The sequence below is a fragment of the Pleurodeles waltl genome, chromosome 4_1, assembly GCF_031143425.1.
Source record: "Pleurodeles waltl isolate 20211129_DDA chromosome 4_1, aPleWal1.hap1.20221129, whole genome shotgun sequence".
Lineage (NCBI taxonomy): Eukaryota > Metazoa > Chordata > Amphibia > Caudata > Salamandridae > Pleurodeles > Pleurodeles waltl.
Genome location: NC_090442.1, coordinates 937,151,787 through 937,166,938, shown reverse-complemented (window position 1 = coordinate 937,166,938; position 15,152 = coordinate 937,151,787). Strand labels below are relative to the sequence as shown.

The 15,152-nt window shown below is 46.3% G+C and overlaps 1 protein-coding gene across 1 annotated transcript in view; it reads left to right on the top strand.

Annotated features, from left to right (window-relative positions):
- IL17REL (interleukin 17 receptor E like) overlaps positions 1-14,588 on the top strand; it is a 600,388-nt gene extending 585,800 nt beyond the window's left edge. Inside the window, exons 17-18 of the mRNA XM_069229705.1 lie at positions 10,593-10,664; positions 12,690-14,588. Of these exons, the coding sequence (XP_069085806.1) occupies positions 10,593-10,664; positions 12,690-12,748 (131 nt within the window). The 3' untranslated portion in view covers positions 12,749-14,588. The remainder of the gene's footprint in view (positions 1-10,592; positions 10,665-12,689) is intronic.
- The last annotated feature ends 564 nt before the right edge of the window (positions 14,589-15,152 follow it).

Below are 15,152 nucleotides of genomic sequence, written 5' to 3'. Positions count from 1 at the left end.
TAATGTGTGACCAACCAATTCACCTGTTTAGGAGGTAATGTCATGCCAGGCTCGTTGTATAGGTGGGCAAGTCCATATCATGTAATAGAAAGTAGTGCCCAGTTCCTCACAGCGCGGGAAGACATAGTTAGTTTGAGGGAACAGGTGATGAAACTGGTGAGGGCAAAGGTAGGTTTGGTGTACGGAATCTGGGATTAAATGATATCTCCTTTATCATTCAGATCGCTGTGGCCCATGCAGATTATGATAGCGATTCATGGAGGACCCCATCCCATCTTTCCCGCGCCCCCACCTGATCTGTGTCGAGGTTCCCCAGGAGAGAGCTATAAAACTGAGATATAATGTGGTTAGGACCTATGGCGGACAGTATTTTATGTAATGTAGGTGAGATCAGGGGTTCCAAATCTCTGCCTCACAAGATGATATGTACAAGTTGTTTGATTGCAGTTAGGAATCGCCCTGGACCTATGCCATAAGTGTCATCTAATTCTGTGTACGTCATGATGAAACTTTCCTTGGACTTCTGTAACCATTGAAGCGGCCATTGCAGTTGCGCTGCTGCATAGGCATCCCCAGACCCCCCTTCATAAGCGGGTGATGTGTTTAAGTAAGTGCAGCTCACCGACGACCAGTTTCCCATATTAATTACAGCATCGGGCCATTCACGATCCTGAAGAAGGATCGAGGTACTACTAACGGAAGTGCAGTAAAGAAATACAGCAGTCTGAGAAGTATGATCATCTTTGCAATAGCCACTCATCCCAAAAGGTGACAGTGGTAACAACCCTCAAAATGGCAAGGATCCCTTCATTGTGTGCAACGCACGTCCCAAGTTGCCCTCCAGTAAGTTCTCTTTAGTATAGTAGATTTGGATGCCAAGATACTTAAAAGTAGAATGGCACCATGGTAGCCTATGGATTGGAAGAGCAGGCTGCAAGCTTTCTGGAATCTGAGTCAATGGTAACAAGTAGGATTTCGACCAGTTTACATGCAATCCGGATAAATCCCTAAAGTGATCTAGTAATTGTAAAAGCTCCGGAAGGGATGATGTGCATTTATATAGATATATTAATGCATCATTGGCATAAAGGGATACTATGGGGGTCATTCCGACCCTGGCGGGTTTACCCCCGGCTGGGCGAATCTGCCATGGCGGCGCTGCAAGCAGCGCCGCCATCGGGATTCTGACCCCCTTACCGCCAGCGTGTTTCTGGCGGTTGTCACCGCCAGGAAGAGGCTGGCGGTAACGGGTGTCTAGGGGCCCCTGGGGGCCCCTGCACTGCCCATGCCAGGCAGGGGCCCCCTAACAGGGCCCCATGAAGCTTTTCACTGTCTGCTTAGCAGACAGTGAAAAGCGCGACGGGTGCAACTGCAGCTGTCGCACGCCTGCAACACCGCCGGCTCCATTCGGAGCCGGCTTCTGTGTTGCAGGCCTCCTTCCCGCTGGCCAAGCGGGAAGGTCAGAATGGCACCAGCGGTCTTTTGACCGCGGAGTGGACAAATGGCGGTTCCCGCCAGGCGGGCTGCAACCGCCGCCCGCCGGGGTCAGAATGACCCCCTATATGTTGTTTGCAACCCTCGGGTAACTCCCATTGTTGCGCCCGTAGTCGAAGCTGAGCCGCTATTGGCTCAATTGCTAGCGCAAATAACAGCGTCGATAAGGGACACCCGTGTCTGGTGCCACAACAAATGGGGAGGCATTCAGAGATGACCTGGCCTGTTTTGACATGGGGAATGGGATTGGAATACAACATATCAATCCAACTTAAAAATCCTTGACCAAATTCCACGTAAAGCCTCTTTGAGGAAAGGCCACCTGAGGGTGTCAAAAGCCTTCTCGATATCTAACGATACCACAACTCTGTCGTGTTCCCCTTCAGGACTGCCCATCACTTACTTCAGTTGTCTGACATTCAGGAAAGTGTTCCGTTCCTGAATGAAACCGGATTGGTCCTCGTGGACCAAGTGGGTCATTAGCGGAAGCAAACAGTTTGCAAGGACCTTGCCTAATATCTTACAATCCAAATTAAGCAATGACAAGGGCCTGTAGGATGGCACATCAAGGGGGTCCGGCCTGATTTGGGCAAAACCACAAGCAGTGCTTCACGTTGTGAGTCTGTAAGTCTTTGCGTAGTACCTCCAGGAATAGTGTAGTTAATTGTGTAGCGAACGTTGCATAGTATTCCACCGGTAACCCGTCTGTGCTAGGGGTATTGTTGCAGGCTAATTGACACAACACCGTTTGGATCTCGGCAATATCTATAGGTTCATCTAACTCTGTATGTTGTAATGGAGTAAGGTATGCAAGGGGAAGCAAGTCAAAAAAGTGCGCTAGTTGTGTGGCGGGGGGGGGGTCCGTTCTCGCCTCATAAAGCGTGCTGTAGTAGAGTCAAAAGGCATCAATTATGGCCATTTGAGTATTGACCACAAGTCCTGAGTCAAGCCTAGATGTCCCAATGGGAGCACTGTGCTGCTTGCCCCTGGTCAGCCATGCCAGCAGCCTGCCAGAGCGATCGCCCTCAGCATGTGGCCTAGAGATGTAATGTCAGTAATCATAAATGCGCAAGTGCCTGTCTACCTTTCTGTTTCGTGCACGTTGTTCGTGGAGAACCTCAGGGTCAGATGAGCCCCTTGCTACTGCACATTCCACACTGCGCAGGTCTATTTCTAGAGAGGCTAGTTCCCACACCATTGTGAGCCGTACTCCTCCTGTGGCCGTGAGACAATGGCCTCGCACCACCACCTTGTGTGCATCTCACTCCACTGCGCGTTGTGGCTGTCCCTCCCATTTAATTCAAAGTATTGGGAAATGCAAGCAATCACTTCCTGACGGAAAGGAGGATCCGCCAACATGTTGGGCTATAGAGGCCAAATAGGTATGGAGGTACGCGGTCTGGCCCCGTGCATGTTGACCTTCAGTGGGCAGTGATCTAACAGCATCTTGGCTAAGTAGTCCGCCCTAGTAGCATCATGGGCCAGACCAGCCTGGCTTAAGAGCAAGTCTTTACAGGTATGTAACACATGTACTGAGGAATAGAAGGAGTATTGTCGATCCTGTGGGTGTAAAAGGCACCATATGTCATAAAGCTCCCTTTGATACATCCATTGGTACAATTCGCTCACCATTTTCCTGCTAGCAGCGCCCACAAATGGTGGATGAGATCTGTCCATATCTACATTTGGTATGCAGTTTAAGTCTCTCCCCCCATATGCAATTGGCCATTGGGTCCTGGAAGAGTGTAGGTGTGATGGACCTCAGGAAATCCCCCTTCTTTGAGGTGGGGGCATATATTCCAGCTATGGATAGGGAATTGCCATCTAGGGAGCCCTCCAGCAGTACATAACTGCCCTCCCTAACCACTATAGAACGCTCAACTACATAGGGAACCTCTGGAGCTATCCATATTAACACCCCTTTGGCAAATGCTAATGTTACTGTACCATGCGCTAGTCCACGCCATTTAGTTTTAATGCATTGCAAGTCTCTGTCTGTGAGATGTGTTTCTTGCCAGATTGCAATGTGGACCCTATGTCGCTTTAAGTATGCATGTGTCCTATGACATTTGATTGGATTGGCCATACCTCATACGTTCCACGTTACTATGTTGCAGCTGTCAACCTTCATGTTTGTGTGTGAGTATGTGATACCATGTGTGGGCCGTTGTCCTGTGATCTCTCAGTATGGCCACATTAAGAAACACTAGACCCAATAGGTCCCAATCCCCCAACCACAGTGTCCCCCCAGGACTCAACAGCATTGTTGAAACCCACATGATGTCACAAAAAACAATAAACAGTGTTCAGCCATCCAGGGCTAGGGCCAACAGGGCCTTGGCCACCCAGTAATGTATTAGAAAAACAGGTGCAGTTAATATTAATGGTTTGAACAGTGTCAATTCGAGAATCCATTCGGAGTGGGGGGCATAGGTGTGGGAAGTTGGCATCATGTCTCCGCCAGCCCGCATTCATTACTATGGTTACCTCACCCACCCAGACCTCCCCTTTCGCTGGCTGGTAATATATGCATCCTGATCACTAGTTCCCACAGAGTGAAGGTATACAGGCGAGCAAGTGTGGCTGCAGGCTGAGGAGCAGAGCCGCTCACTGCAACACAGTAAATGCAAGACCTGAACTCCGGCGCCCATGCTTCCAAAGGCAAGTTTGTTCCTTACTCACAAATTGGGACCAGAGTGTTGTCATCCAAAATCAACATGTAATATTAGAGGTCGTCAGCTGTACGTGGAGTTACTTCTGGGCCCAGCATCAAGGGAACTGTAGATTCACTGGAATGGCCCATCAATGAGTTAGAATCCGATGCTTTATCATTGCGGAGGGCAGCATATTGATTGGATGTAAGTTGGGCCGGCTCAATTAGTGCCTGTGCTTGGCCTTCAGCTGCTTGAGCCTTGGAGGGGTGCATCTTAAATCTCTTTTTGCACCGGGGTTGGGATGTCAGCTAGGCTCCCTCTAGAGGGTCCTCACGGTGCGGTTTGACCAATCCCTTGGCATGCAACCACGTCCATGCATTTTCAGGTGAAGGGAAAATATGAGTTTTCCCCTCATCCACCACCTGTAATCGTGCCGGAAACAACAAGGAATAGGTGATGTTACACTTGCGAAGTAGCTGTTTGACTTTTATGCATGAAGTACGCTTGCATTGCACCTCCATGGTGTAATCAGGACAGACCGTGATGACCGTATTATCGAGCCTCCAGAGTCCCTGTGTGCGGAAGCCTTGGAGAATCATCTCATGGTCCTGAAATTTTAGGAGACAGGCTATTAGTGGCCTAGGCGGAGCTCCTGGTCATGGCAGCCTTCCCGGAATCCAGTGTGCTGGTTCTATTGAGAAGAAAGACGGTACATTGTTTGCGAACACCGTGGCCCTTCAACCATTGTTCAAGGAATAGTTCAGCATTAGGCACCTCTGCCCGCTCTGGAAATCCCAGAAAACGAATGAGTCCCTCTGCATCATCTGATCTGCGTTGTAGAGAAGAGACCTCCGCCGTCAACTGTTTCACCAGGTTCTGAAGGTCCTCAACCTCTGGTTGCACCACTGCCAATGAGGCTTTGTTCTCAGACACCTTTTCAGCTAGTTTGCGATGACCTACTCGGAGCAGATTGATCTCCCAAGCCACAGAGTCAATTTTTACTTCTAAAGTCGTTTTGGTGTCCAATATTGCTTGTAGGAGCTTGTCAAATTGTGCAGAATTTACCTGTAGAGTTTTGTTCATATGTTGGAGGGTTGCTACGTTATCTTTAGCAATGGGGGGCAGGAGTGGCATCACTCCCTCAGCAAGTGGCGGCAACTGCGCTGCTTTTGGTTTGACCATAAGTACTGCCGATTGGGAGAGCTCACCCACTTGTGCGCACTGCCTTATTTTGTGTTCTCAGCTACCAAATGATTAAAAAACTAAGACTAGTAGCATTCCTTTGATGGGGGCCAATGCCCCTCTCCCGTCGAGGCCCTCCACTCGCCTGTGTCGTATTCCAATGGGGTCGCTCAGGAGTAAACGTCCCCAGTGCTCCAGAGCCGGGCCTTAACATCCAGGTCCTCGGTATCATGTTGGGCCCTCACAGTTAGCCTGCGGGCCCCTCTGAGCTAGTCATGCGGAAGAGTAAGTTCCCTCTACAGTCCCTATTTTGAGAATAACTACCACCTTTAGTGCAGCCAGTAGGGTCAGGAGCCCTCCCTATGCACCTTCTGCAATCTACACCGATGTTCTCTGGTGCCAGACAGTGCAAGGCTCCCCACCCTTAGGGCCTCACTGCTGATTTACATGTCCAACCCATGTCCCTGCCAGGGGCCACACAGGATTTCAAAAGGAGGGCTGTCTCCTCAATCCCCAAGAGAGGCCCATAGTCGGAGCGTGCTCTCACCTCAGACCCAGGCACCAGCAAGCACAGTCCATCGTCCTATGGGCGTGCCTTCACTCTATGGCACTTCCCACACCTCACATGCTCCAAAGGCAACTTGGCACCTCCCGACTGCAGCACGTTTCGCTCGCCGCCTCTTCCGGTGCCGGCAGCTCCATCAGTTGTGGTCCCCTCCGGCCTCAACATTCACACCAGCATTCAGGACTGTGGCGTGACGCACCTCTTCCGCCCCTCAGCATCAAGACAGGCCACAGCAGGGCCCCGCCTCCTTTCGTGAGGTGGCCATGCAGGCCGCTCAGACTTCATGTACGCTGGTCGTCACCAGCGGGCAAATCAGTCTCCGCAGCATGACTCGCCAAGCCTGGGGTCAGTGAGACCACAAATCCAACATCTGGGGGTTCCGGATAGGGTGCTATAACAGGATTACTTCTGGGGCGGGAGCGGAGCTATTCACTGAGCGTTTGCTCCGGTCCCCATCTTGGCCACGCATCAGACTTGGCATCCTTTGCGTGGTCTTCCTTAACTTTTTGCTTCTGTTTCCCAGGTAGTTGATGTGTACTGGACATTTGCTTTTTTGATACTCTGTGCACTTTACCACTGCTATCCAGTGCTAAAGTGCAAGTGCTCCTATGTAAAATGTATGTGTAATTGGCTTTTCATGATTGGCTTATTTGATTTACTAGTAAGTCCCTAGTGCGGTGTACTAGAGGTGCCCAGGGCCTGTAAATCAAAAGCTACTAGTGGGCCTGCAGCACTGATTGTGCCACCCACATGAGTAGCCCTGCAAACATGTCTCAGACCTGCCACTGCAGTGTCTAGGTGTGCAGTTGTAAACTGCCAATTTGACCTGGCAAGTGCACCCACATGCCAGGCTCAAACATTCCCTTTTACTGCATGTAAACCTTTAAAAAGGCCCAAGACAGCCCCATGGGCAGGGTGCAGTGTATTTAAGAGGTAGGCCATGTAGTAGTGTGTTTTACATGCCATGATAGTGAAATACTGCTGAATTTGTTTTTCACTATTGCAAAGCATATCTCTCCCATAGGATAACATGGGGATTGCCTTAAAATGTCCTTTAAGTGTAATTTCCTATTGGGAGCAGATGAAGATTATGGGGTTTGGGGTCTCGAAACTCACAATTTAAAAAAGGCATATTTTGTTAAAGTTGCTTCTTAAATTGTAAGTTTGAAAGTGCCACTTTTAGAAAGTGGGCATTTTCTTGGTGAACCATTCTGTGCCAGCTGAATGCAGGTCAGACTAATAGTTGGGCTGTTTTTAATTCACTCTAGGCAGTCACACAAATGGCGCTGAGGTGTGTCCTGCATATCCTGATGGGTCTTCCTGGGCTAGTTTGGAGGAGCTAACACTTGCACCTAATAGGATGGTACCTGTCCTTACACAAAGCAGTCTCCAACCCCCTGGAGTGTGTCTGGGGCAAGGACAGGGAGAGGCGGGGTCCTGTTCACTACAGAAACTGTCCTTTGAAGTTTGCATACTTTAAAGGCAGAAATTTGCATAAGTATTGAACTGCTGATCCTAAATCTTCAGAACACTTCTGGATGGAGGACATACTGCCAGGGAGATGCTTGATGAGGAACTGCCACTCTGCCTGTTGCTTTGCTGTGCTGCCTGCTGCTGATACTTCTGCTCTGGGAGTGCAAGGACTACACTTGGCTTTCCTCCTCCTGCTTTCCAAAGTTCTCCAAAGGCTTGAACTGAGCTTGCCTCCTCAAGGGCACCAAAGACTTCATCTGCCAGTGCCTGGGTACTTCTACCTAGAGTCCTGACTTGCTAAGTGATGGCAAATCCAGTCCCTGGGCCCTTAGAAGTGGAAGCTGGTAACCTATGGGGACAATCCATACACTACTGTGTGTGCATCAGAAAAATATAGCTAGTGCCTGTCCCGCAGCTGAAACTTTGATGCAGCACCTGTTCTCAACGCAGACCCTTCGAACAGCACATTGGAATTTTCCATGCATCGACCCTGGGCATCAAATCCTCAACATTGAAGCAAAGACCTGAGGCTGCGTGTCCGGAAATCGACCCATTGTTCTAATGCAGAGGAAAGAATCGAAGCATTGCCTAACCGGCGGGAAAAGAACCAAATCAATGCACAGCAGCACTTGTGAGTAAGGAATCGACACATTGCTTGTCTTTCTGATGTATCACCTCTCCTGTGGCTTTATTTTTGACACATACCAGGTACTTTGTACTATAACAACACATCCATTGATTCCTATGGATTAAGACTCTTTTAACCTAAAGAAATTGATATATTTTCTTGTGTAAGTTGGATTTTTGTAATTTTGGTCTTGTTTCATATAGATAAATGTTGGCTGGTGTGGTGTCCATTTGTAGTGTTTTCACTGTGTTACTGTGTGTGTGTGTGTACAAATGCTTTACACTTTGCCTCTGAGATAACCCTAACTGCTTGTGCCAAGCTACCAAGGGAGTGAGCAGGGGTTATGTTAGCTGTGTGACTCCCTTACCCTGACTAGAGGGAGGGTACCTACTCGGATGGGGTGCAAACCACTGCCAACTAGAGACCCCATTTGTTGGAAGGCCAGTGGCTAAGTCTATTTGTGTGGGGGCTAGATTCCCCTGCCAGCTGGAGAACATTTGGCATTGTCAGCACTTTCTGATACAGTCGTTCCTTCTTACCCCTTGATAGAAAGGCTTACTCTTTTTCTACCCTTTAATATGCAGGGGAAAGGTTTTGTACATGTACATAGTAGCACAAATCCGATCATCCACTAGGGAAGTGTCAGGATCCTTTCTTAAAATTACAACATAACACTTCACCTTATGGTGCTGTTACACTGCGCCTGGAGGCAAAGCCTTACATGGAGAGTTGGCAGGTCCCCTACAGTGTAATGATGCATATATTACATTTTAGCAGCATTATTATTGTATTACCATGTTAAGGCCCCTGTCACATCCTGTTGTGTACAGGAGATCATGTGGAACTGTTTCACTAATCCAGTAGTTATGCAACATAGATATAAAGTGGGCCAGATTTATTAAATATTCATGCAACGCAGCAAGAGACCTCTCTGTGCTGCACTGTGAGAAAGGGAGATGGCAGTAATGCTCTGTATTTTACATCATATGGTGCATTTCTGCTCTCTACCTGTGCAGGTGTACAATCTGCAGCCTGGCACCAATACTGGCACCCTTGCACCATGGTGCAATGGTGCCTGCATAATAGGCAGGATTGTTTTTTGTACAGGAACGGGTACCTTGTTGTACAAAAACAATCCTTAGATGCATTTTCATCTTTATATGTGTGCTGCAGAATGTAGTTCACATAGAAAGAGGAAAAAACAAGAAAGGAGAAATAAGCATATTTCTTCTTCTTACGCCTGCCCTGAGGATGCGTATCAATTTATGCATCCCGAGGTTTACCACTAATGGTAAATCTGGGAATGCACCATAATCCATGGGTGGATGTGTGGGAATACCCACCCACCACACATGGCACGCCTTCATGGGCAGAGTAACATAAGGCAGTGACTTGTGCTGCCTTGCGTTACTACAGATTTGCTAAGTAATGCAGGACCACGGAAGGTGCCCTGGTAGCTCTTGGTAAATCTGACTTAGGTATTGCATTGCCCTTGCGATACCCTGCGTGAATGCAGATATTGTCAGCAAATGTGAATAATGCATATTTTCGAGGTTAAGTAATATATGAAAAGTATATGAACATTTACGTGGCCAAACAAGAGCATGGGCTCGCCAGGCCTTGCCAACCCCTCCAATCTCCTCACACTCTCCTGCAATATCCCTGCTATTGACTTTCTTTGCTTTTTTAGTTTTGTTTAATATTGATATTTTCAGAAACTCTGTATACTGTGACAGAGAATACAAAAAGATACACCGATCTGTAATGCTTTCCTGACTTCTTGTTCTACCTTCAGGAGGAATTACACCCCACCATGCTGTCCCTATTTTGCAATGTTCAAAGCTTCCCCTTTCTAGCCTTCCTTCCATCTTCATCTTTGACAGCAGCAAGTGGTATCCAGTGTTCAAAACATCTTGTGATCTAGTGTCTACATGATGACATGAACATCTGATCTGCCTGCTAAAACACCAAATATGGAGAACGGAAATTATCAGGGCAAGTCATGTTCTGGTTCAGAAGTTTCTAGTGATTCTTTACAAAGCCAGAATACATCCAATCTCAGGCATAACAAACAGTGTAATGTTCCATACAATTAATTTACACAGATCTGTGGGTGACCTCCGTGACATGACATAAAAATGATGTGGTCTCCTACAGGATTTTATGAGGAGCTCCTGAGCTTCCCATATCTTTCAAATGTTCATTGGTCTTGGGAAGAATGAGGCCTTCTGTAGTGCTGGGGACCCTCTTGACTCGCAGGGACTGCACGGGCCTGTGTTACTCCCCTGGCTATCCCGATTTGTTCTTCCTGGACCACTGTTAGACACCCTTAGGCTAAACTCTAGCCACAGTGTCCATAATTTGAATCCAAACCAATTTGTGTTATTCGCAATTGCTACTAATTACATTTGAATTGTATTCTATACAGGTCCTCTTGCAAATTGCATGTTACAAAATACACGTTTTACCTACATTTATTAACAAGATATAAATAGCGTTCAATCCATCATACATGCTGCCAAATTCATTCCTTGTTGATAGGACTGCCAAACAATGTGTTTGATTTTTTGATAATGATATACACCGTTTTTCACAGTGCACCGGAGAAAGCAACTTGAACATGAATATTCTTTGAAAGCAAAGGTCCAGCATATATCATCAGGGAGAGGTAAGTGAAGAGTAATGAGGTCAACCTAGTAGAAATGTGCTAAACATCTTCAGGGAGTTGTAATATTGAAATGAAGAGAGAAGGTAATAGGAGTTGTAAAATAATAGAAAGACAAATGAGACATAGGATTGTTCATAGGAGCTTGAGAGTTACTTGGTAACAGAAAATCCTCTCATCTGGTTTGAGCACATCCCTTCACAAATCAAAGGATATCCTTTTCTGAATAAAGCCCGAGAAAAGGAAGGGGGTAAGGAGCTCAATCATGTTGGTGAACAAATATGAATTTACTCTACTCGAAAAACAAGTGAGACTTTTTCTATTATTATGTTTGTGTAATTTGGCGATAGAAAGAGGAGATTTGGGCACAATGCTTAATGGTGGAGAGGATTGCCTAGTCATGCATGATATATTGCACTTGATAGAAACAAGAATAGTTATTATACAGAGAGACAAACAATCGGAGGTGTGGTGCAGGGGCTGAAGGGCAGAATTGTATGCATCAATTGGAGACCCGATTTACAAAATGTTTTGCACACTGTTGTGCTACTAAACATTGACATTGTGTTAAGGAAAACCTAAATCCTGATTCTGATCCTTTCACTTTCAACTGGAGGAAAACCTGCATGTACAGAGGATTTCCACCACTGTCTGTATAAAGATATAGATGGGAAAGGGGTATGGTACTAATTTGATATGCTAGAATATTGAGTTTTACATATCATCCTACAAGAATATCATAAAACTAATATTGACAACCAAACTATCAGCAAGGTTTAAGAGTAGAGTAATAAGTATAGGTTTACTATACTTAACTCTACATCTATTTACCTTTGCAATATATGCATCATCAATTTGCATAGATCTGGAGTTAACAATAGCAAATCTATACTCACTAGTGTGTACTTACTTGCACAATATTTTGGTTGTTTATATTTGTGCTATAATGTTCTGGTAGTGCAATATATCTGTATTAGACATTCTGAAATACATAGGGGGTCATTCCGACCCCGGCGGGCGGCGGGCACCGCCCGCCGGACGGAAACCGCCCAAACACCGCCCCGCGGTCAAATGACCGCGGGGAGCATTCTAACTTTCCCGCTGGGCCGGCGGGCGATCTTCAAAAGATCGCCCGCCGGCCCAGCGGGAAAGCCCCAGCAAAGATGAAGCCGGCTCCGAATGGAGCCGGTGGATTTGCTGGGGTGCGACGGGTGCGGTTGCACCCGTCGCGATTTTCAGTGTCTGCCAAGCAGACACTGAAAATCCTAATGGGGCCCTGTTAGGGAGCCCCTGCACTGCCCATGCCACTGGCATGGGCAGTGCAGGGGCCCCCAGGGGCCCCACGACACCCATTCCCGCCAGCCTTCACCGCCAGAAACAGGCTGGCGGGAAGGGGGTCGGAATCCCCATGGCGGCGCTGCTTGCAGCGCCGCCATGGAGGATTCCTTTGGCCAGGGGAAAAACGGCGGGAAACCACCGGTTTCCCTTTTATGACCGCGGCTTTACCGCCGCGGTCAGAATTGGCCAGGAAGCACCGCCAGCCTGTTGGCGGTGCTTCCGTGGTCGTTGGCCCTGGCGGTCAATGACCACCAGGGTCAGAATGACCCCCATAGTCTTGCTGTCAGCCTTGTTCTAAAAGAGCCTTGTGTCGTAAATCACCTAAGAGTTGGAATTCTAAGAAAACCATACAAGAAAACATGTTTTACCTTTTTCCTAATCATTGGTGAATCTCACCTTGTGTAGCTAGTATGAATTTTCATAATTATAGGTAAAGAAGATGGCCTATACACAGTTGCCAGAGACAAAACAGCTATATGAATTTTCTGCTCTCGCACTCACTCCGATGCCTATCATAAAAATCCACGGGCTGTACAAAAATAAAATAAGTCACTTCTGGACTCTTCTTTAAAGAACGTCTTTTCAAACACACAATTTGGCAAACGTGGCTTTAATTGTTGTTGTAGTTTTATACATGAACTTTGTATACAAGAAAAAATGCTAATATAACTGAATATTTGTGCTTTGTAGCATCTTCCTTAGAGCAACGAGTATCGATCCTTTCTGCCAACGTGGATGATGTCTACTGAAAAGAAGAACTCCTTTAACACTCAGTTCCAGCTGTTTTCTAAGACAGTGTTACCAGCCAATTACAGCCAAATCCAAACCGTGCACTTTCTTCCATCTCACACTTGTTCATGGTGGATAGCTCTCTACAGTGTGTTTTCAAAAGCAACAGACATGCTACTTAAATGAATCCCAGCTGGGAATAACAGCTGGCCTTTCAGAGATGGTCTCTACTGGTATCAAGCGGTGGCATATGGGTTATATGAGTACAACTGCACAAACTATCAAGAAAATTCCACCTACATTATAGAAATTGGTATTAGCTTCAATAATGGTGTCTCTTGGTTACTGTTATACCATTTGTGACAGTGTGATTGGAATTTATACTAGGAGTCTGTATCCCTAACCTGCCTTAAACTTTAAAAAAAAACAAGTGAGTCTGAAGTGAAGAACTTGATTACAACATTTGCTTAAAGCACACACACAATTAATGAATATATTTCTCAGTTATATATATTAAATACTACAATGTGAAGTGTTTTTAGAGTGAAGATTTTAGTCAGTCATTTCAAGCAGACTTTCTCTTTCTTGAGTATTCAATGGCATGTATCCAATTGGCTTGAAACAGGCATGGATTCAAAGATGGTGTGATGGTCAAATAACAGCTACAGTGTAAAGGCTGCTTATGGAGAGTAATGAGGAAAGAAAAGTCAAATGTCTGTGAATTATCTGAAGTGAGTTTCAAAGGTTTATCAAAAGTAGGCAACTTGACGCCATGTGTCGCGCAACAAAAATCTCACACCGCCATATTTATTAAGACCTATGTGCCATTACGTTATCAGCTGACCTAACAAGATATGCCATTTTGTTACAACTTAAAACTTTGCGCCACAACACCAAAGTGAGGTGGTGGGATTTTTCATGACATTTGTGCTTGTGGTAGACCCTCAATTACAAATTTGTAAGCGATGACAGCCATGGGCGTCTGCAAGCATTTTGGACTGTTTTTAGCAGGGGCCGTGGCTGTACTAGTACAGGCAGCATAACACTATGTCGACTGTTGTGTTAATGTTGCACTGTGAGCCTGCACACCAGGCTGTACCTTACTCTGGCCCCCACTTGTCCCCTTCCCCTAAGGACGCCCATGATGACAGCCGTCCAAAGGTAGCATAGGTAAAGTATGCAATTTCTTGAAAATTACGCATGGGAACATAATGCGCTATATCTAGTGATTGCACATGGTTTCACTTGGCATTAGAGTTTCACACAAAAGCAAGGTTGTGCTAGTTTAAGTTGATGTGGCTTTGTGTAAAATACTAGGAATTTCGCCTGTTCCTGCTCTCGTACACCCCACTACATATATTGTTTGATGCTACATGACAGAAAGCATTTGGCATTGCGTTTGTGTCAACTTTTCAGCACAAAATATATTTTTGCTCGGAAATTTGATCTACGGTGCTATTTCTGTTAATTACATTTCCGATTACCTCATTGCATTGTGCTACCCCTGCGCATGTTAAGTGTGGGCTCTAGAATTATGCTATAGCCATCATACCGCATACATGTTTAAGTATAACAAAAGTAGAAGACATTTTGAAAGATATATGTATAAAGAAGCTAATTGTTTCGTGATAGTGATGTCACACTTAGTTAAGAGGAGGGAGATGGGTCACAAAGCCAAGTAGTCAGATTCATTGCTTTTTACAAAACATATTTAATTGTTTATTAAAATAGTTTTAAAGTATGAAGGCTCAAGCCCTGGGGATAGTGATTTAGTGATGAAACACCCTTCAAACAAATCTCCATGATAATTAACATAGGTAGATGGGCTGATCAGTGGTGGTTGCTGCCAGGAAGGGTTGGAGGGGCAGGGTGGGCGGGGGGGGCAATAAAAGAAAAAAAAAGAAAAAAAACTGCTGCCTTGATGTTCGGCAACTCCCACACCTCCCACCAAATCCCGATGCTTCTCTCATGCTGGTATCCAGCATTAGAGAAGCACTGGGATTGGCCTGTGTGGGCTGAACTGCCGCTAACAGAAGGAGTGGGAGACTGCACTTGGTCTCCACTTGGCTGTGCAACACAGCCGGGTGGAGAGTTCTTAGGAGCATATTTATACTTTTTGACACTGAACTGTGCTAACAAAGTTCAGCGTCAAAAAGTTTACCGCCGGATAGTGTCATACCAAGATGCCGGCATGGTGTCATATTTATGGTATGACACCAGCCTGCGGTAAGGGCCGCTAGTGTCATAGAAAAGGACGCTAGCCAGGTGGAGGAGGCATAGGAGGAACAGGGGTTTAGCCTCAGAGGATGACACTAGTATGGGCAGAGACAAAAAAAATGCTTCTGCACAGACTAGCATCATTTTCTGACATTAGAACCCCATGGACATGACTCCTGTCTCAGTTAAGACAGGAGTAATGCCCCG